Genomic DNA, 21,996 nt, shown 5'->3' with positions numbered 1-21,996 from the left:
ATGTCAATTTGTATGACAAAATTTCAAAATGGAATGGAAACAGACAAATGACATCTCAAAACCTAAACGTCACTTAGAACTTACATAGAAAATCGAAATTCAACAGACTTCTAAGTCAAGTTAAGTGTTGCTAAGTTTTCAGTAATCAGTAACATGTAATGTTCATTTAACAGAACTGTAAGTGACAGCTCTCAAGTCAAGTCAAGTCTATGCTAAGTATCAGTAATGGGCCCTTTAGTCAAAAATGCCGCGAATATTTTGTGGAACGTGTCGCATCGCATAGTGTGCACGCATTTTAATAGGGGCCCTATTTATTCCAACACGCCAGCGAAAGCACCATTGTGAATTCACACTAAATTCACAATGGCACCCTACAGAAATTCACAATGGTTTCAATCCACAAAAATGGCAGTGAAACATTTCCAATTTTGCTGCGTTTGCTTTGATTGGATGTTTCATCCACTACGACGAACAGTAAAAAGTTTTTCTCTTGTGTAGATTTGCAGAATTTCTGGTAAGTTTCCCTAAAAAATGTGTTTCTTATTGAAAAAGTTAATGCAAACTGCCATTAAAAAGTTATTTAATAAAAATTTATAAAAATAACGGTGAGAAAAGGTTTTTTTTAACATAGCTGAAAAGTTCATAAAAATGTGCGACGGTTCTTACAAAGCGTAGAAAAAAGCACGTCAGCGATGGCGCAAGCAATAAATCCAAAGAAGAAGCGCAATTTATCCACGAATATGCCGCTCCAAGGTTGAAATTAAAGATAAAACACCACCTCGAAACCAAAAACTTTGTAATCCTAGACATGTAATAACCTTAACAAATAACGGTAAAAGTCTAGTTGATATTAGTGCGGGAATTTAATTTTGATCCCCAAACCGGTGTTGGACCCACCCATGGTTATTTTTTTAAAACGCGGCCGAAGACCGCCAACGTCGAAAGGTGTTCTCTGCAAAAAAAAAACTGTATCGGGCCCCTATATCGAACCCTCTCTAGGTCATTCTACGGTTTTTTGAAAATAACTTTTGACAGAAATAAAAATTTTGATTTCGGATTCTTGAAATGGAGGTCGGGACGCGTCTTTTGATACCACCTTTGATAATTTTTGATAAAAATTAGGTGGTTCACCGTCTTGTAAAACATTACCAACGTTTCAATCGCTTTTATTAATAACAAACGCCGTCACTGCGCAATCCAAGCAATGACGCAGTTCTTTGATAGCTGCGAATTTAACAATTTTTGTTGCTTTTGTGTTTAGTAAATGATTAATATATTATATATTGTTGCTATTATGTATATGTATAGATGTAGATGATACAATTGAGTATTGGTGGACTAACTAGCAGCGCCAAAAACTAAATAAAAAGGAAGTGATGCATGATTTTGTTGCAAGTATGTACATTATTGCTCGTTTGATTGTAAACTGGTGTAATCCAAAATTCTAGTTCTTCGAGATTTTAAGATAGATACCCCACAACAGCCGACTGGTAAGATTTAGGTTTACATATAATACTCAAGTGGTCTTTGAATAAAATTTTTGAAAAATCAAAACTGCGTTTTCCAACAAATTAAAATTTTGAATTAAATCTGTTAACATTAAAACTGGCGATATAAAGCAAAATAAAATCCAAATAAAAATTTCCACTAAAAACAAATGCAAGTGAATTTGAGAGTGGTGCTTGCATACACAAATCCCATAAACTGCTGAGGGCAAGATCAATCTTGTTCTAAACGAACCAACTTCATAGACACGAAACTTGAATGGAAGTTTTAATTTTTTTTATCAATAGACAACGCACACATTTTTTACGAGTTTGCTTTATGATGTCTTAAGATGATTCATATATTTTATTTGTATAGATTAATCTATTTGTATAGATTATTGTAATCTGGCTGGTAATAGTCTTGTATCTTAGACTTTCAATACATTTATTAAACAAATTGCAATATCAGCATTTTGTTCGTAGGCTTTCAAATTAAGTAATACCTTAATTTAAATTCAAGAGTCGTCATCACATTGCTAAAATGTTTCATGCCAATAGTCATATTCATACCACTAAATATGTATACAAACGTATGTTTAGTTGTGTGTGCATGCGCCGGATAAGCGGCGAATATTTGTTTGTAATTATGTATCTATGTAGACAAAAACAAAATAATAAAGCTAACAATTAACTCTGGAATGAGTACTTTAATTATGCAGTAAATAATATACAGTCGAGCTCATTAACCCCAGTGGTTTAGGGGTCTAGAGTATATCCTGTCGTAGGAGGTTACTAAAAAGCTCATAAGTTCAAGCTATCACAAAAATCGGTAACATGGAATTCGGGCTAGTACCTTAATGGTGCTTGTTGCCGAAAAGTACCGGATCTGTATCCGACAGACAGAGGACCATCAACATCAATAACACTCGCTAAAACTTTCGGGGAGTGTCCTTATCGCTTTTTTTTTTTTTTTTTTAACAACAATGCGTATTTCCAATGGGCGACGTGTGGCTTCCCGATATAGGTTAGATTGACATGGCCGGTCAATAAAGACCTCACATAGACTGAATGTGTCCATAGTGTTGCCAGAATTTGTTTGACGACGAAACGTAAGAACCTCAATCAGGTGCCAGCCAGGACTTATGTTAAAAATAACTCCGTTCTCTTGGCAAATACTAAAAGTTTTCTATAGCCTATATTATAATTAATATAGCTTTACTGATATAAGGTAGGTTCTAAATTATGCGAAGATAATTTTGAAATGTTCACGAAGTAATCTCGAAATCAAAGCAAAACTTCCGAAATAATCCTCAGGTAGCTCCGACAGTTTCCTGAAATAATATAAAATTTGTATCCCGAAATCAACCCTAAAATGTCTCGCAATGATCCGGAAATAATCCGCAGATTCCGAAAAAAAAAAACGCCAAAATGATACAGAGATATGATCCTTAAAACAACGCTTCCCAAGGCAGTCGGATCTATGTACCGGAGCGACTCGGGATTTTTCCCGACCAAGGACTTTCATTTCAGTGTAACTCCATTTAATTTGTTGCGTCCCTCCCACCCTCCCATCCTTAAAACAATCCGAAAATGATCAGAAACTGCTGCCAAAATAGTCCCAAATGCTCCTCCCTGGTTGGAGGCAGGCGACTGCTCGTGGTACACTTCGCTCCATTTTTCAAAAGAACATGTCTTTTGACTGTCTGCCAAATTTCATCAAAATCCGGTTTGCCTATCTGTTGTGTTTGAATCACAAAGACGGTTAAATATAATTAAAAAGTAACTGTTCGTGGGGGCGGAGGACTAACCTTTTTTTTAATATAGCCATCAGAGCAATTTGGACTATTGTGCCGAATTTCATCTAATTCTGTTCAGCTTTTCTGTCGTGTTGAAGTCGGTAATTGGAAGTGAAATCATTCACTTACAACGGTGGAGGATTTCGTTGTTCTACCGGTAAATTTTGGGATAAGCATGAATCCTCCCTTAAGTGATAAAATTTAAAAGCTTCTCAAATCACAAGTTAGGAGAACCTACTTAAAATTTCAATGAAATCAACGGGACAAGTGTCCGACCCTTCATTTTGGAATACCTCATATGTATATCAGTTAACATTACTTTCCAAAGCACAGACTTGTACAAGATTAAACGCGATGCAAAGAAGTTGTCGTGATGGCAAACAAAGTAGCAAATGTATGAAGAATAAGAAGCTAAATTTCTAACCTTCACTGAAGTGTTCACCAAGCGGAAATGCTGGCAATACACACGGCTGTGAATCATCTCGGGTCTATGCCTAAGGATGGTAAACGGGTGTTTATTTTCTCAGACAGCCAGGCCGCATTAAAGGCCCTGGACTCATTCGTCGACAACGCAAAGTCGGTCACTAACGATATGGCGCAGCACTTCAGTATCAGCCTTATATGGGTCCTTCCAGGAAATTATTCGGTAGGTATACCCATGGCCACGTTCAGGCTTTATGTGAACACAAGTACTATAAAAATTGCAAATGGACTATGGTCAGCCATATCATCGTGTGAGACATCCATCCCTGATAAGGCTTTTAACAGGGCATTGTTTAATAGGCACGCATGGTGCTAGAATGGGGGTAACGACCTTCGACTATTGTCGCCTCTGCAGATGTACAGAAGGGGAGAAGAGTGTCCAGCACCTTCTCTGTCATTGCCCAGCGCTTAGTAGGCGTAGGTTGGCTATCCTTGGTAAACCTTTTCTACATGACCTTGCTGAGGTCTCTAGCTATGAAATCAAGGCTCTAGCAAAATACATAAATTCCACGAATTGGTTTGACCCGCTTTAGGCAGGGTAGGGGTCCTCTTTGAGACCGTATAGGGCATTAAAATGAGCCCATTGGTGGCCTAAGTAGTGAGCTGTTACCATAGTGTCCAGCTCAGCCCTCGCAACCTAACCTAACCTGAATATATAAAGAAATAATTAAGCTGTAAAAAAAAAAAAAAATTGCTTGATATAGGAACCGATATTATTTAACAAATTTTGCTGGAATCGCTATAATAAAAATAAAAAAATAAAGTTTGAAAATATTCCAATTCATCAATAGAACACGTAAGAACTGCAGCTAACAAACATTCATTTGTAAACAAACAAAATATATACATACATAAGTATATACAAGCAACGCAAATTAAGAAAATCAACAACCCAAAAAAAATGCTTATTGCCGCCAGTAGACGTATATGGTGCTTATTGAAAAATACAATAGAAATTAAACAAAAGCAAAACAACAACAAAAATGGAAGTAGTGCACGTGACATAGTTAATTGCTAATATGATAGGGCTTCCAAAAACAAACCGAGGGCACTAACAAAAGTTTGCTAAGTTGGCGGATCTTAAGGGGTTTCTTTTCTTGTTTCACTCTTAAAATCTATCTTTTGAACTAGGTCACCTAGCGCTCTACAAGATGACTGAATTTTTAGGTAATGGTGCCCCTTTTAAGGGGTTGCCGGCGCAATTTATAGCCTCTCCAATCAAATTGTCAGCAGCAGAGGTGAATGCGATTTCTTTAGCAGGCGACCCCATGTTTCTTAGGATATAGGGGGTGGGAAGGCGGGATGGTCAAGAAGATTCCATGTGGTCATACTAAATCGTTCCCGAAATGGTCGGGTATTACCTTAATGGTGCCTGTGACCGGAACGTAGCGATAGTCACTCCCAGAAGGTTTTGAGGAGTGTTACTGATGCTGATGGTTCTTTGCCGGTTACACTACTCGACAAATTTTGATCAACTTTAGTCTCCAAGAATAAAGGACGCCTTTCCTAAAGTGAAATTTTCTCCTGATTCCGAATATGACTTCCATTTTCCTGAGGCAGATCTAGTTTCCGAGATATCGTCGAAAATATGAAAATTCCCATTTTTGCTGAACACTACTTCATATAGGTACGGCAAAAATTTGTATTTTTAATTTTTTCGTTCTAAACTGTTGAGTTATGCATTATACTAATTCCCATAAAAATTTCTTGCCTTCACCTCCCTTAAGTATCTTCAGTAGTTTGGCCACTATGCCAAAAAACGTTCAAAAAATGTTGAAAAAAAGACGAAATATTTTACAAAACTTCAGATTTAACCACTTTAAAATCGGAAAAATTGTATTGACGAAAAAAGGTGGTGTTGTAGGTAATTTAACTACGAAAAATTTAAGCATACCAGTACAACAATCGGACGTGCCGTTGAGACTATAGCCCCGTTAACTTGCAAGCGTCTATCCTAAAATTTTAGTATTGCTTTGATAAAATTGGCGAGATATTTCATTTGGTCACTCTACCTTAGGGTCTAATAAACTTAAAAAGACATCAAGTATTTAATTGTCACTACTGTTTGTTGTAAATTTTTTTTTTTGCAAATTGTAGTGCAAATTTATACATACTATATCGGTAGATGTGTTTACGAAATGGCTTGTTGCAAAAGAGATTTTAAATGCAAAAATAATCCGGATGATTTTTGCTTTATTTGCGGACATTATATTTTCGGAAACTCAGCTCGGAAAAGAACTAATTCTGTCAAAGATGCATACTTTTCAGTTTCCGTGTAAAAAATCTCGATAAATCTTGGACAGCTCATTTTATTTGCGCCTCCTGTATATTAACTTTAATGACATGGGTATAGGGTAAATAAAGGTCATAACATGAAGTTTGGTGTTCCAATGATGTGGACTGAACCCTTTAACCACGACCAGTGCTATTTTGGCGTGATAGACCTTAAAGGTAAAACGCGAAAAAAGAGGAAATTAATAAGTTATCCAAATGTGGCGTCAGCTAAAAAACCAAAACTACATGACCATACCTTCCCTAGTTCCATAAAAACTTGGGCACGCCAGAGCATCGGCTGGTAAAAAACAGTATTCACCACTGGTAGGTGATACTGACAATTGGATTGAAGAAGCTATAAGTTGTGCTAGCAATCTCTTGTAAGGGTTGCCCTACACAACCCCTTGAATTAAAAAAAAAATAAATAAATGTAAGGCGCGATAACCTCCGAAGAGATCTAAGGCCAAGCTTCTCTTCCAATTTGCGTCGTGCTCCTCTTGATTTTCCCTTCAAATTGGCCGGACGGGACCTACATGATTTTATGCCGAATCCGAACGGCATCTGCAAGGCAGATGAGTTTTCACTGAGAGCTTTTCATGGCAGAAATACACCCGAAGCGCTTGCCAAACACTGCCGAGGGGCGACCCCGCTTAGAACAATTTTCTTCTAATTGAAAAACCTTATTTCTAAAATTTTTGATGTTGCTTTGCCCGGGGTTTGATCCCAGGGTATCCGGTGTGGTAGGCGGAGCACGCTACCATCACACCGCGGTGGCCGCCGTTGAATTAGTTTGGTATTTAAGTCACTTCTTACGACAGGCATACCTGCCGTGAGTATATTATAAGCCCTATAACCCGGTCCCACTTCTTCCTCTTTCTCCTTTACTTTTCTGAATTCCGTCCAAGCTCCAAGAGGACTGAGGACTCATGACGGGTATTCTGACTTGACACTGCCTTCTGGCGTCACATGCCTTTAAGTTAGGCTTGACCAGTATTAGCAGATGTAGGAAGTGCGGGTTGGATGAGGAAACGATCGAGCACGTTTTGTGCTCGTGCCCTGCGCTTGCCAGGCTAAGAATCCAGCTATTAGCAGTGATACAACTGTCAGATATAGAAGCAGCAAGGGGCATAATTCCTAGAAAACTTCTGGTATTTGCCAAGAGGACGGAGTTATTTTATAACATGGTCCTGGTTTTTGAAAGAGGTTTTCTGTTTGGTCGAAAAATAAACTTCTGGTAACACTACGGACTCATCAGTCTATGTGAGGTCCTCATGGAACGGCCAGTTCAATCTAACCTAACCTCCAAGCTCTCTACTTTTCTTTTTCCAATGTAGGGATATCTTTCGCACGTTACACTACTAACGTAGTGAAATAGTACCAAAAATGTTCCCTCGTAACTACTTTAAAATTTATGACCAGATTATGAGTGCCGTCAAATTTTTGTTGTTGTATTGCTGACTTCACCTGTCTGGTTTTATTGCAACATGGATCAGGCGTTATTTCATCACCAATATAGGTATTTTTGGTCTTTTTCTAAGGAAGGATCAATTGCATATATAATGTTGTAGCTTAAGACTTCGTTCGGTATTATTTGCGGTGTCAACTTTGGCGTTTTTGTTGTTGTAGCTATAAGGACTCTCTTCGAAGGTTTTGGGGAGTGTTATCGATGTTGATGGTCCTTTGCCGGATGCAGATCCGGTACGTACCCATAACAACCACGATTAAAGAACTAGCCCGATCTTCTCTGGAATGATTTAGTATGACCACATGAAATCTTATGTCCCATACCGCCCTCTCTCCCCCTAGATCTATGAGGAACTGCGTGTCGCCAGAGCCTCGTCTGTTCAAGAAACAGGATTCGCCACGGGTAGGTAAGGTTGATAATTAGGTTGAAGTAGCTATAAATTGCGCTGGCAATCTCTTGTAAAGGTTGCACTACACAAACCTTTGAATCAATTTGGTATTTTAGTCTCCCCTCACGACAGGCAAACCTGCCGCGGGTATATTCTAAGCCCCCTAACCCGCTGGGGTTCGTCGTTGTCGTCTTTTGAACTAATGGTAATATTTATTATTTTCTTTTCTAGGGGGAGGTGCAAAAAACGTTTGAGATTATCTCGATTTTCCTTCAATATTAGTTGAAGCATTTCTTTCGTATAAGAAAATTACTTCAAACACACAACAAAGAAAAAAATAGTACCACGTTTAGTTTCTACTTTAAAAATATAACTATTAAGTAATGTTAAAAAATAAATAAAATAATAAAACCAAATCACAAAATTGAACGACGAAATTAAAATAAACGATTTTAATCTTTTAACATTAAACAAAAACTAAACTCATAAACTAAAAAAATAAAGACTGTGTAAAAATGGCGCATATTGGACGTACAGTAAAGAATGTTGAGGCGCCACGCCCATTAAAATCGCAATCACGTTCTTCTTTAAAAAATAATTACATGCTTGTCGAAGAGTTAATTCAACTGATTGAGAATGTTGCGTTAACTCTACAATCGGGTATTAATAATACTGAACCAATGGCGGCGCTGGTGCAAAATTTACGCATACATGGTCCACAATTGGAAACCGTATCAAAAGATACACTAGATCGTGCTTTCGTTGTATTCCGTAATGCTTCGCAGGACGAACGCTTAAATATTATGACGAGACTGAATCTGCTCGAATTGATAGAGTTACGCGCCAAAGGTTGGGAAGATAATGGCTTCAATTCGTATTATAAAACTAAACAAGTAACGAATATCGATGTGAGTTTAATCTAGCTTTACTTGATTGCGAGCTTTTTTTTATTGCAATTGTACTCTTTTCAGCTACCCGATGGACATATTGATCTAACACAAACCGGGTTTCTTAGCACCTCCCCCACATTTGGTGGGGCTGGCGCTGCTGCTGCAGCAGCTATAGCTGCTGTTGGTTCAGCGCAGCAAACGCAATTATTATTGGCACCAGGCGAGGTAATACGAAATTCGGGAAAGTTTCCAAAACCAACCAAAATTCCGGGCAAAACATATTGTAAAGACGAAGTGGTTATACGTAATGCAGATTCGGGAAAAGGTAAATTATTAAAATAAAATGTGTCTATAGTAAATATTAAGAGTTTCCTTACCTAGCACACAAACAAAATGGCACAAGAAATATTAAAATTTTTTTTTTGTTATAAACTGCTCTAATTTCTCTCAACTATTTGTATTTTGCCTATTTCTTTGGATATTTGCGTGCTCATACAAGTAATGGGCATTAAAGGCAGGCGTGTCCATATGATTGAGGAGTTAAGTGAAACCATAATCTCCTTCCAAAGAGGTAAACAAATGTTATGTCCACAAAACAACTAAAAAAATCTCATATATACGCATTCAAATTGAAAAAAATTTAATATGAACATCGTGGGCTTTGGCACTGGTTACGCTTTTCACATAAATTAATTGCTTATTACTATTTATTATTATCATTCATTAACCCATTTTTGCCTTTTTATTTAACTTGTATTTATTTAAATCAGTTATCATATCTGATCTGTATATTATGCATAAAAAAATTTGACATTGACTTGCCAACATCAGAAGTCGCTCGTATTAAGTTTGCATGCCTACAAGTTATTATTATTATTTTTTTGTTAAAAAACGTTTAAGTTTTCATTGGAAACTAAAAAATTATACTTCATTTGTACATACATGAGTTCATATTAAGATACTATATTTAGGTCAGTTCCTTCATATACATTGCATGGAAAAACGTGCCTTAATCAAACATGTCTTCATTTCACATGTTGTTATACATACATTAGTTAAGCGTGTTAGTTGCACAGTTTTTGGCGTGGTCACGATTTTAAATAACCAGAGAATATACAAATCAGTTAGAGCACTACAAGTGTATTGAAAAGATAATATTGTCGAATTTAACTTTGGTTCATTTAAGAATAAAAATCATATAGATATTAAAATTAGGATTTTTGAAATTGAACACTGTAAGTGTGCGCTCCATACATTATATATTCTCTGCTTCAAAAGATGGATTAAAAAGCCATATGTCTTTATTTTTACTAAAATATATATTAAATAAATAAAATCTACCTAATAATATGAATAATATAAATGTTTTCTTGTATTTCAATTTAGTAAATCCCGGAGCTAAGGAGCGTTTGGTGCAAATAACTGGACCAACTGAGGAAAAAATTAAGTAAGTATTCAAAATTGTTTTTATACTACAGATTTTACCACTTTGTGCAGGGTATTAACTATGGAATGTAAGGTTGCCAAGACAAAAAGTATGGAACCTTTTTACCTGGAAATTTTTTTATATTTGGTGAAGTAATGTAAATAGTAAAATTCAGAAGTGGAATATATAATTATGGATCAATTAAACAATATTCATAATAAAGCTAGAAGATGAAGTGAAATTCAGAAACATGTCCTAGTAATCATCGCCGTTTGTAAACTTTGCAATTTTTCTCTAAAATCATTAACATAATAAGTAAGTGTCTGGATATAATATTTACGGACGACACTTCGAATTACTCGGTATATCGGTTTTAACCTATATTTGGAATCGTACAGTCGTTCTAGTCATGGCCCTGAAGTCGTAAGTGAGACCTCCTGCAAGATTTTGTTTAGGAAAGCAAATTGGTCTGAGTGTATCAGTGAAATTTCAAGAATCTCCCGACCCGATTACACTGTTGATATAGATGAGAGTACACTTCACTTTAATTACGTACTTAACGCCTTATTTTTATAAATCAACTGCTTGGAGCACTAAAGACCTCGAACGTCTTAAAAATCATAAGACGCGCTCATTCAAGCGATACACATTTTTTTTTGCAACCCTAAAGTCATTTTACAGTTTCCGTAACTCCAAAAGAAAGATAAAAGGATTTATTTCAACAATGAATATATTTCTAACCACAATTACGAGATTGCTTATATGTTTACCGATTTCTTCCAATCCAACTACACTGATTCGGTGCCTCCGGATTACCTATTCAGACTGTGTTCACTCAATTCAGCGACTGAGGGATCTAGAAAATCTAAATGTTTCTTATTCTGGTAGACCAGATCAAATTCCATCAATTGTGCTTAAAACATGTGCTCTGCTCAATACCGTTTCGGCTTTCTAGCTTTGAGAAAGAAAGCAAACTGTTATATTTAAAAATTGTTGGTCTCATTTTATCAATGTAACTTGCGGGGTTTTACCAGGTAGCCACCTTGGTCCAGTGTTCATAATTTTCATAAATGACCTACCAAGTGTTTTGGGAGTACTGCAAGCCATTGATGTATGCGGAAACTTATTATGCTTATACGCTCACGAGAGAGAAGAGCACTCCTTGGGTCTGATCTTGACAGCTTAGTGGAATGATGTGATATCTCATTAAACCTAATCGAAATGCAACTTCATGTGTTTTACAAGAAGACTCTTCCAATCCCATGAATGCGTGATTAGTGATTATTTTACTAAGTAACGCTCACGAGAGAGAAGAGCACTCCTTGAGTCTGATCTTGACAGCCTAGTGGAATGATGTGATATCTTATTAAATCTAATCGAAATGCAACTTCATGTGTTTTACAAGAAGACTCTTCCAATCCCATGAATGCGCGATTGGTGATTATTTTACTAAGTAAGTCATCTTCTTCACATATCTAGGCGTTACAATGGGAAATTAAAGTTCGATGTTTCAGTCAGACCGTCTGAACTTTGAAATGCATGAACAGCATGTTGTTGTTGTTGTTGTTGTAGCAATGCTTCGCCCCACCGAACAGCCGCGACCGATCACAAATTGTCATCAATATCCTCTAACGGGAGTCCAAGTAAACTTGCTGTTTCAACAGGGGTGGACCATAAGGAAAGGGAGGGGTGTTAGAGGCGTTGGTTCCACATTACAATTAAAGAGACGGTTGGTGTCATGTGGGGACCTATTGCAAGCGGGGTATACATTTTGTATGTCGGGGTTGATTCTGGATAGGTAAGAGTTTAACCTGTTACAGTATCCAGAACGAAGTTGAGCAAGAGTGACACGCGTTTCCCTGGGGAGTATGCGTTCCTGAACCGCATCGTGGCCTATTACAGGACTCCAACAGACATTGCGTAATTTAAGGCGCTTTCTTTTCGATATTCGGAATTAAAACATATCTACTTGCTACCTTAAATTTGTAGGTTAAAACGAATGGGTGCCAACCCACTATAACTCTGTTGATTCTTCACATTTGTTTCAACTTGTTTAATTTAATTTTATTTATTTATTTAAAGTCGACGCAAACACAAAGCGGTCGACGAATTATTGTAATAGACAGATATATATATAAATACAGAGCCATTCTTAATATTAAAAAATTTAAAAAAGGTACATAGAAAATTAGTATGTTATAAACATTTGACATCGCATTGTATAAGAAAAAATAAAATTAAAATATCAGGCTTAACATAAGAGTATAGCAGTATGTAAAGCGGCAAACGAACATTCAAAGCCAATGCAGTTATACAAATCATTGTACCGCGAGCACCAATGACGTAGGGGACTGTTTCTAGCAAAATTTTGCCGGCTTAGAGGTAAATGAAAGGGCACAAAATGTCTGGACGCCCTAGCAGGAACGGCAAAATTTAGTTGACTGATTAGGTCAGGGGAGTCAATCACGCCAATGATGAGCTTGTGAATGAACATAACGCCAAGTAAATACTATACGATTCTCTAGAGATGGCAAATTAATTAGAAGAAGCCTATTCCTGTATGGTGGGAAATGAGTACTTGATTCCCAGTTGAGACCTCGTAATGCAAAAATTAAAAACCGTCTCTGGACCGACTCAATCCGATCAACATGGATTTGATAGATTGGAGACCAAACACATGAACAGAACTCGAGAATAGGACGTACCAGCGAGGTATAAAGTATCTTTGTGAAATAAGGGTCATCAAATTCTTTAGCGCAATGTTTGATAAAACCTAATACCCCAGTTGCTTTGTTTATAGTGGTTGAAATATGTGTGGTAAAACTTAATTTTGGATCAAAAATAACTCGTAGATCAGTTACAATAGATATCCACTCCAAAGAGTTGACGTTAAGTATATAAGATGAAAGGACCGGCTTCACACGGTGAAAAGTCATTTGCTTACATTTAGAGCAATTCAAAAAAGTAAATTTGCAGTGCACCAGCTTTGAAGTGAGTCAAGATCGGCCTGAAGCTGATTAAAACAGAACAAGTTCGAAGGCAGATATGTGTAACAGAGTTTTACATCATCTGCATACATAAAAACTCTAGAATGTAATATAACCTTTGGTAAGTCGTTAATGAACAGGGTAAAGAGTAATGGACCCAAATGGCTACCCTGGGGCACGCCAGAAGTTACATCAAACGACTTTGAAAGATTGTTGTTGAAGAAGACTCGCTGAGTCCTATTTTCAAGATAACTTGAAATCCAACTTAATAAAGGCGCTGGAAAACCCAGAAGATCAAGTTTGTGAACTAAGAGCTCGTGATTAACAGAGTAAAATGCATTACTAAAGTCGGTGTAAATTACATCTGTTTGTTTGCAATCTAAAAAACCATTCATAACAAAAGACCTAAATTCAAGTAAGTTGGTAGTAGTTGATCTCCGATGCACAAAACCATGTTGACAAGGTGATATTAAAGAGCTACTCAGGTATTGAAGCTGGTATGTAATTATATGCTCAAAAGTTTTAGGGATAGCTGAGAGCTTAGCTATGCCTCTGTAGTTCTCAATATTAGACCTACTACCTTTTTTTTGCAAAGGTATAATAAACGATTGTTTCCAAATAGACGGGAATGATGCGGATTTCAGAGACAGTTTAAATAATTTAAAGATAGGCTCTGATAAGCTGACCGCACAGTACTTAAGTACACAACTAGGAACACCATCTGGACCCGGTGAAGATATCGGTTTCAATGCAAGAAGATTATTAAGAATAGTATCTTTATCTATAAATGGGTTTAAAATATTATTAGAACTTTCCAAGCAATATGGATATAGATTAGACTGGACACATTGGGATGAATAGGTTGATTTATAGAATTCAGTAAATAAATCTGCGATTTCGTCATCAGAATTTGCGTTTTTGCATCCATAAATAAAAGTAGATGGGAAACCAGAAGTTTTCCTTTTGGAATTAACAAATCTGTAGAAACGTTTCGGATTATTAGTAAATTGGAATTTGCAACATGAAAATTAACCTTTATAAAACTGCTGGTTAAAACGATGAAAATTGGAGCGCGCAACTAAATATTTTGAAAAATCAATAGCTTTACCAGATCTTTTGAAACGCTTATAGAGTCTAGATTTAATATTATAAAGTCTTAATAGTTGCTTTGAGAACCAAGGTGGTTTACCCGTTGTGGTACTGGAATAACGAAGAGGGACACAGCTTCCAAAGAAAGCATCAAGAGAACTATAAAACAAGGTAGTCGCTGTTTCAACGTCTGTACACACATAAAGACTCGACCAGTCATGGGCAGAAATCAATTTATTGAGCTCACTAAAATTCGTCTTTGAAAAACATCTTGAGCTCAATAAATTGGTTTCTGCCTATGACTGGTCGAGTATTTATGCGTGTACAGACGTTGAAACAGCGACATCCTTGTTTTATAGTTCTCTTGATGCTTTCTTTGGAAGCTGTGTCCCTCTTCGTTATTCCAGTACCACAACGGGTAAACCACCTTGGTTCTCAAAGCAACTATTAAGACTTTATAATATTAAATCTAGACTCTATAAGCGTTTCAAAAGATCTGGTAAAGCTATTGATTTTTCTAAATATTTAGTGGCGTGCTCCAATTTTCATCGTCTTAACCAGCAGTGTTAAAGGTTACTTATCATGTTGCAAATTCCAATTTACTAATAATCCGAAACGTTTCTACAGATTTGTTAATTCCAAAAGGAAAACTTCTGGTTTCCCACCTACTTTTATTTATGGGTGCAAAAACGCAAATTCTGATCACGAAATCGCAGATTTATTTGCAGAATTCTTTAAATCAACCTATTCATCCCAATGTGTAATCTATATCCATATTGCTTGGAAAGTTCTAATAATATTTTAAACCCATTTATTGATAAAGATACTGTTCTTAATAATCTTCTTGCATTGAAACCGATATCTTCACCGGGTCCAGATGGTGTTCCTAGTTGTGTACTTAAGTACTGTGCTGTCAGCTTACCAGAGCCTATCTTTAAATTATTTAAACTGTCTCTGGAATCCGCATCATTCCCATCTATTTGGAAACAATCGTTTGTTATACCTTTGCATAAAAAAGGTAGTAGGTCTAATATTGAGAACTACAGAGGCATAGCTAAGCTCTCAGCTATCCCTAAAACTTTTGAGCATATAATTACATACCAGCTTCAATACCTGAGTAGCTCTTTAATATCACCTTGTCAACATGGTTTTGTGCATCGGAGATCAACTACTACCAACTTGCTTGAATTTAGGTCTTTTGTTATGAATGGTTTTTTAGATTGCAAACGAACAGATGTAATTTACACCGACTTTAGTAATGCATTTTACTCTGTTAATCACGAGCTCTTAGTTCACAAACTTGATCTTCTGGGTTTTTCAGCGCCTTTATTAAGTTGGATTTCAAGTTATCTTGAAAATAGGACTCAGCGAGTCTTCTTCAACAACAATCTTTCAAAGTCGTTTGATGTAACTTCTGGCGTGCCCCAGGGTAGCCATTTGGGTCCATTACTCTTTACCCTGTTCATTAACGACTTACCGAAGGTTATATTACATTCTAGAGTTTTTATGTATGCAGATGATGTAAAACTCTGTTACACATATCTGCCTTCGAACTTGTTCTGTTTTAATCAGCTTCAAGCCGATCTTGACTCACTTCAAAGCCGGTGTACTGCAAATTTACTTTTTTTGAATTGCTTTAAATGTAAGCAAATGACTTTTCACCGTGTGAAGCCGGTCCTTTCATCTTATATACTTCATCTTATACCCTTTGGAGCGGATATCTATTGTAACTGATCTAGGAGTTATTTTTGATCCGAAATTAAGTTTTACCACACATATTTCAACCACTATAAACAAAGCAACTGGTGTATTAGGTTTTATCAAACGTTGGGCTAAAGAGTTTGATGACCCTTATTTCACAAAGATACTTTATACCTCGCTGGTACGTCCTATAACCCTTCGCTTAGAGTTCACGAAACCATAGAAGGCTTTCGGATTGCAAGTTATTTTCCTTTTCATCTTGCAGATGTATGTATCATAGCACTTTTTGTTTAATTCAAAATATTTATGACGCAAAATAGAGTACTGCAAGTAATCGGAGTGAGAGCCCAACCTTTTGAATAATTTGAAGAAGCGTGATTTTCTGTTTTTTAAGGACCTCAGCTCTTTAGTGAACCATATTTGGACTGGTTCGGTAGACACGTTTTCGCTTAGGTACGTGCTTTTCCAAAATACCGTAAATGATGGTATAAAAATCAGACACATTTTGGTCAATATCTCCACCGTATTTGGGCCAAGCCAATGTAGATAAGGTTTGATTAAGTTTGCTAAAATTAGCTTTCGCAAAGTAAAATCTGAAACTAGAGTCGTATTTAGATACAGCGCTACTCAGAGAATTTGTTTCGAATTCGTATGCTATATCCAGGGAAGGATGGTAAGGGTCTTCAGGTACAGTTAGAGGTTCAACCCGGCTAAGAGTACATTTTGATGTATCGTCAACATATACCAAATCAGGGGTCCTCCCGAACATATTAGCAATTATATTTATCTGTTTAAGGCAAAGTTCAGTCATTTCGGATAAAAATTCTTTGTTCGACAGCTTTGAAGAAATAGGGACAATATCATCGTCAGATATGGTCCATATATGCGGGAGATTAAAGTTCCCCAGGACTATCATCGAATGAATGGGCTTCAACATTGAATTAACAATTTTCAGCAGGGAGATATGATCCATATACACCGAAGGATCAGAAGAAGGTGGGATATAGCAGACTGCAATATATGCCAATGAAAGATGACGCTCCGGCCAAGAAAGTGTTTCTATCGGAACCCGCCTATGGAAGCAGAGGTAGAGGGCGGCCCCCACTCCGTTGGAAGGACCAGGTGGAAAACGATCTAAACTCCCTTGGTGTGACCAATTGGCGCCGGTTGGAGGAGCGAAGGGGCGACTGGCGCGCCTTGTTGGACGGCCATAACCGTTTAAACGGTTAAGCGCCAATTAAGTAAGTAAGTAATTTTGAGCTAATGAAAACCAAGCATAATTCATGAAATTTCCCAGGGGGATAACTGCTGGAGATAGATATAGATATACAAAAGGGTTCATATTAATACAAAGTTGGTACGAATGCATTGTGTTAAGTAATGCTATCAGAAGTTTCTGGGCATGAACAAAATACAACTCTAGTTTGATATTCCTTAAACTAAATATAGTAAGATTGTTTTATCTTATAACTTTAAACGAGCAATTCTTGTATATTTGTATGTTTGTATAGCCGAACGATCTCGGGAACGGCTCAACCGATTTAAATGAAATTTGGCACAGAGATAATGTATCACCTTCTAAGACTTTCTTCCTAGGTGTTGCCACTCAGAATGTTTCACAAGGTTGCCACCTATTCGAAATAAAAAAAAATTCATGATATATGCCGATATGGGTATCAAATGAAAGGTATTTCATTCAGCATTACAATAGGGACATTTTTGAGTAGGGTTGCCATTTAGGGTTGCCACATATTCGAAATTAAAAAAAATTGCATCGATATGCCGATATGGGTATCAAACGAAAGGTACTTCACTCCACATTACGATAGGGACATTTTTGAGTAGGGTTGCCATTTAGGGTTGGGGTAGTTAGATGAAATAGTACTCTACTTACATATATTCTATTAAAGCTTTAAAGGAGAACATTAAAGTTAAAAATCTTCGTAAAAAAATCTTACACATGATTCGACTTAATTTTCTTAATTTCACACACGCTAATAAAATTGAAATGCAATTTCAAGGCACCGTGGCAAATTCTAGCAAAATATATTTAAATGCATATTTTTAGCAAATATGAAATGAATAATTGCAATTTCTCACAGATTACTATTAGAAAGATTTCTCACCACAGCAAAAAGATATCTCACCATGGTGATTTGCTAACGTTGAACAATAGAGGCATATGTTCAATTTGAAAACGACATCTAACCATTTAACTACTTACCAACAGATGGCGCTTAGGGAAGTGAGTTGACATTTAATTAAACTAACTGATATTTTCCGTAACTGACAGTTGTCATTCGTGAAATTTACAAGTTTTTGGAATGTAATAGAATTGTGAGACTTTCATAGTGTACCTATAACTAAAAAAATGTTTGAAATTAATAATTCGGCGCATGACATGTGTACATATAAAAAAAGTAGAGTTTGATTAATGATGACATGTAGAATAAAGTATGTTATGCGGCATACTCGAAGATTCCCGAGCAAAGCTCGGTCGCCCAAGTACTTCATATATTAAAGTGGCAACTCATACGCCTCCGGATAATTTAAGGATAGGAGTATATACTGAATATAAATATAAATGATATGCAAATATTTACGAACTATCATATGATTCTTAAGATATGAGTTTTAAAGTCACAAAATCATAAATATAGTATAAGCCAAAATATAAAGTATTAAACATAAGTTTTCTCCCCGCTTTAGCTATGCCAAACAACTTATCGAAGACACTATACGTCGCAATGCTTCCCCTGTGCGTCTTGATCCCGCTATAAATAGTGGGCATGCTGGCGGTGGTGGCTCATGCTCTTCACTGGCATCGTCAAATTCCGATGAGGCTGTTACACCACGTACGCCGGGAGTTGGGGTCGCCGGCAACAGCAATCTTACCAATCGCCTAAGTTTCAACTCGGCTCAAAACTTTATGACTGCTTCAGCGGCAGCGGCAGCAGCTGCTGCAGCACAACAGCAACAAGTTATGAATATGATGGGCGCCGTCGTTGGTAACACTTCCACACCTACAGTTGTCGCCGCCGCAGCAGCAGCTGCTGGTAAAGTGTTGCGTCCAAATCAGCAAATTTTATTGCATTCATTTTCCACCAATGACGCTTCATTAGGTGAATACAAATATACGGTGAATGTGGGACAGCATCTAATTAGAATCACTGGCGATTGTTGTGATCTTGTGCGGGTAAATTGTGGCTTAACATGTATAGACGTGCGATAAACAATTGCTATATTTAAATTTTCATTTCACTTTGTAGGTTGCAAAATTAGTGTTGGATGACTACTTTAGCAGCGCAGAATTTTTAGCTTCAGTTGAGGCTGGTGCTGCTTTCGATGGTAGTATTGTTAGTCCGATTTCGACACCATCCACACCCATGGCTGCTGCGCCACAATTTATGATGGGTACACCATTACATTCTGCAGCGCCACCGTTGGCGGATAGTGGCATCGGTTTGAATTATATGGCCACACAGGGTGCTAATTATGGTGTGAACGATGGTGATGATGAAGTATTTGCCGATACAAATGGTGTGCTTACATTTTGCTTTCTCATTTTCTCTTTTATTTGCTTTTGCATTTTTTAAACAATTTTCAATTCTTTTTTTTTAGCTGCCAGCCAAAGCAATAATGGATTATCACGTTCGCGTAGAAGTCATTTCTCGCGTAAAGACTCCACACCAGAAGCGGCAGCTGGTAAAAACGAGAATGCTGCTATTAGTGCAGTCAGCAGCGAATCAAGTAAGTATAACTTTCATTTGAGGGTAATTCTGAAAGCTTTCGGAACCTACGAATAAAACCCGTTTAGTTGAATATTCGTCATCATTATTTTACATGTAATTTGAACAGAATACGCACGCGCCAATCGGTTAGGTCGTTAAATCGAAGAACGGCTCCCAATGAGTATGTGAGTGAGTCGGAGACATTTCTTTCTGTCTGTTTCGTGACCAAAAAAATTAAAAATTGATAATTCCCACCTGTCATCTTTTTTCTAACAAGCGAACATTTCTGCATAAATATAGAATAGAAATATAGGAATTGCGACATAACGTAAATGTTTGGCGTATGACGAAAAAGCTCTTGCTCTGGCCAACTGAATTATTCGCATTTTTTTTGAAACGACGCGCACACTAGTGTACTATGTCTGGTTCACACCGAACTCAGAAATCTCTTCTTTAACTGTCATTGCCTAATAAAATCTAATGCCCCTATTATGAGACAAATTTGATCTTCGACTGTGGTCGAAAGAGCTGATCGAACGAATTTTCATTCGGTATTGTGACGCGCGTTCGAAGAGGGCAAGTGTTATTGTGAATTTCAATAAATTCAAAAGTTCACAATTCACATTCCATTTCCAATACTCTGTCAAATAAAACAAAAAAATAAACAAAAGCAGAACTAGTTATTAAATGCAAATATTAAAAATAAATGTATGACTACGACGGAATTGTGGTTTGCTGATTCGTCAGATGAAGAGGAAAGCTTACTGGAGCTAGCCAGAAGTAGAAGACAGGTGAGGTATGCTTCAAATCCTTTGGAAATTAGTTGTTAACTTGTTGAAATTATAAGTTTTGCTTATAGATTTATTCAAAACTTCAGACTGCCCAAAGAAGCGTTCGTGGACTTGTTGTCCAGTACAGATAAACTGCTGCAGCAATGCACAAAAGCCCAGTCTATACCTAATATTCTAAAATTGGCAACAGTTCTCCGATTTTGTGCTCAGGGATCCTACCAACTGACCATTGGAAATGAAAATGCACTCGGACTTGCCCAGCCGACTGTGTCTGTGGTACTATCAGAGGTGTTGAATGTCTTGGAAAATTTTATTTGTGAAAGATGGATAAAATTGAGTTACGAGGAGGCTGAGCTGCATCAAACAAAGTTGCATTTCTATAATGTGCAAGTTCCTTTTGCTATATGGGGATTTTGTTCCATAATTGAAACCAGTCTTTCAAGCTGTTGTTTTGTACTCACAGTCTATACCTAATATTCTAAAATTGGCAACAGTTCTCCGATTTTGTGCTCAGGGATCCTACCAACTGACCATTGGAAATGAAAATGCACTCGGACTTGCCCAGCCGACTGTGTCTGTGGTACTATCAGAGGTGTTGAATGTCTTGGAAAATTTTATTTGTGAAAGATGGATAAAATTGAATTACGAGGAGGCTGAGCTGCATCAAAGTTGCATTTCTATAATGTGCAAGTTCCAGTATTTCAAGCTGTTGTTTTGTACTCACGACCTTGGACCTATATAAAATTAATTCAAATAGTTTAAAATTACTACTAGGTAGTAAAAAAGTAGAACATTAATACAAAAAACTTACATTTTAAACAATTCTTTTTCTATTCGATACAGCGTCGACAATAAATTTCTATTCGCTTGAAAATTAGATACTCAACGAAAGTTTCGACAGAGATGAGGTGTCATAATACCAATTTCAAATTCGATTTTCGATGTTCGATAGCCAGTGTAGATCGAAGATCGAATAGTGCTCATAATAGGGGCCTAAAATTTCGTTGAATCTATAAAAACAAAGTCCTTTGTCTTCCTTTCTTCAAAACCTTCATACCAAATACTATTGGTCTTGAGAAGGGCTCATAGTTATAACAATTAAACTGTTCCTAGAGGAGGATGAAGAATACACACATAGTCCCAAAACAGGCGCGTTCTATTTTCTAAACAATCTTGAAAAGATAATTAAAATAACCCCGAAATAAATTTAAAAACTATTCGGAAGTAGTCTTATCGCTAATAATTCCGAAACTGTTTAGGCCTCGACATGATCCCGAAACCAATCTTAAAACATAACAATCCGAACTGATCTCGAAATTGTCTCGAAGCGATCCCCAAAACACTCCCGAAGTTGTCTCCAAATAGTACAGAAAAGATTTTGATACAGTGCAGAAATAAAAAATGTACCCGAAACTACTAAAATAGTCCCGAAAAGTTGCGAAATGATTCGCAGATAGTCCCGAGTTTATTCTGAAATCGCTCTAATAC

General features: G+C 36.9%; 1 protein-coding gene across 5 annotated transcripts in view; it reads left to right on the top strand.

Moving 5' to 3' along the window:
* Positions 1–426: 426 nt before the first annotated feature.
* The window catches only part of mxt (Eukaryotic translation initiation factor mextil), a 44,944-nt gene continuing 23,374 nt past the window's right edge, over positions 427–21,996 (top strand). For 2 of the 5 annotated variants that reach the window (XM_067768328.1, XM_067768325.1), the window contains exons 1-8: positions 427–514; positions 8,125–8,801; positions 8,865–9,108; positions 9,283–9,354; positions 10,170–10,230; positions 18,696–19,182; positions 19,256–19,526; positions 19,608–19,736. In XM_067768328.1, coding sequence (XP_067624429.1) covers positions 8,409–8,801; positions 8,865–9,108; positions 9,283–9,354; positions 10,170–10,230; positions 18,696–19,182; positions 19,256–19,526; positions 19,608–19,736 — 1,657 coding nt within the window. In that variant the 5' untranslated portion in view covers positions 427–514; positions 8,125–8,408. Of the gene's footprint in view, positions 515–584; positions 606–8,124; positions 8,802–8,864; positions 9,109–9,282; positions 9,355–10,169; positions 10,231–18,695; positions 19,183–19,255; positions 19,527–19,607; positions 19,737–21,996 lie in introns of those variants that run through there. The other 3 variants (XM_067768326.1, XM_067768327.1, XM_067768329.1) reach the window with 3 other exon arrangements.

Source organism: Eurosta solidaginis, chromosome 2 (assembly GCF_040869045.1).
Source record: "Eurosta solidaginis isolate ZX-2024a chromosome 2, ASM4086904v1, whole genome shotgun sequence".
NCBI lineage: Eukaryota > Metazoa > Arthropoda > Insecta > Diptera > Tephritidae > Eurosta > Eurosta solidaginis.
Note: the sequence above shows the minus strand (reverse complement) of the source record. Positions and strands in the feature narration are given on the sequence as shown.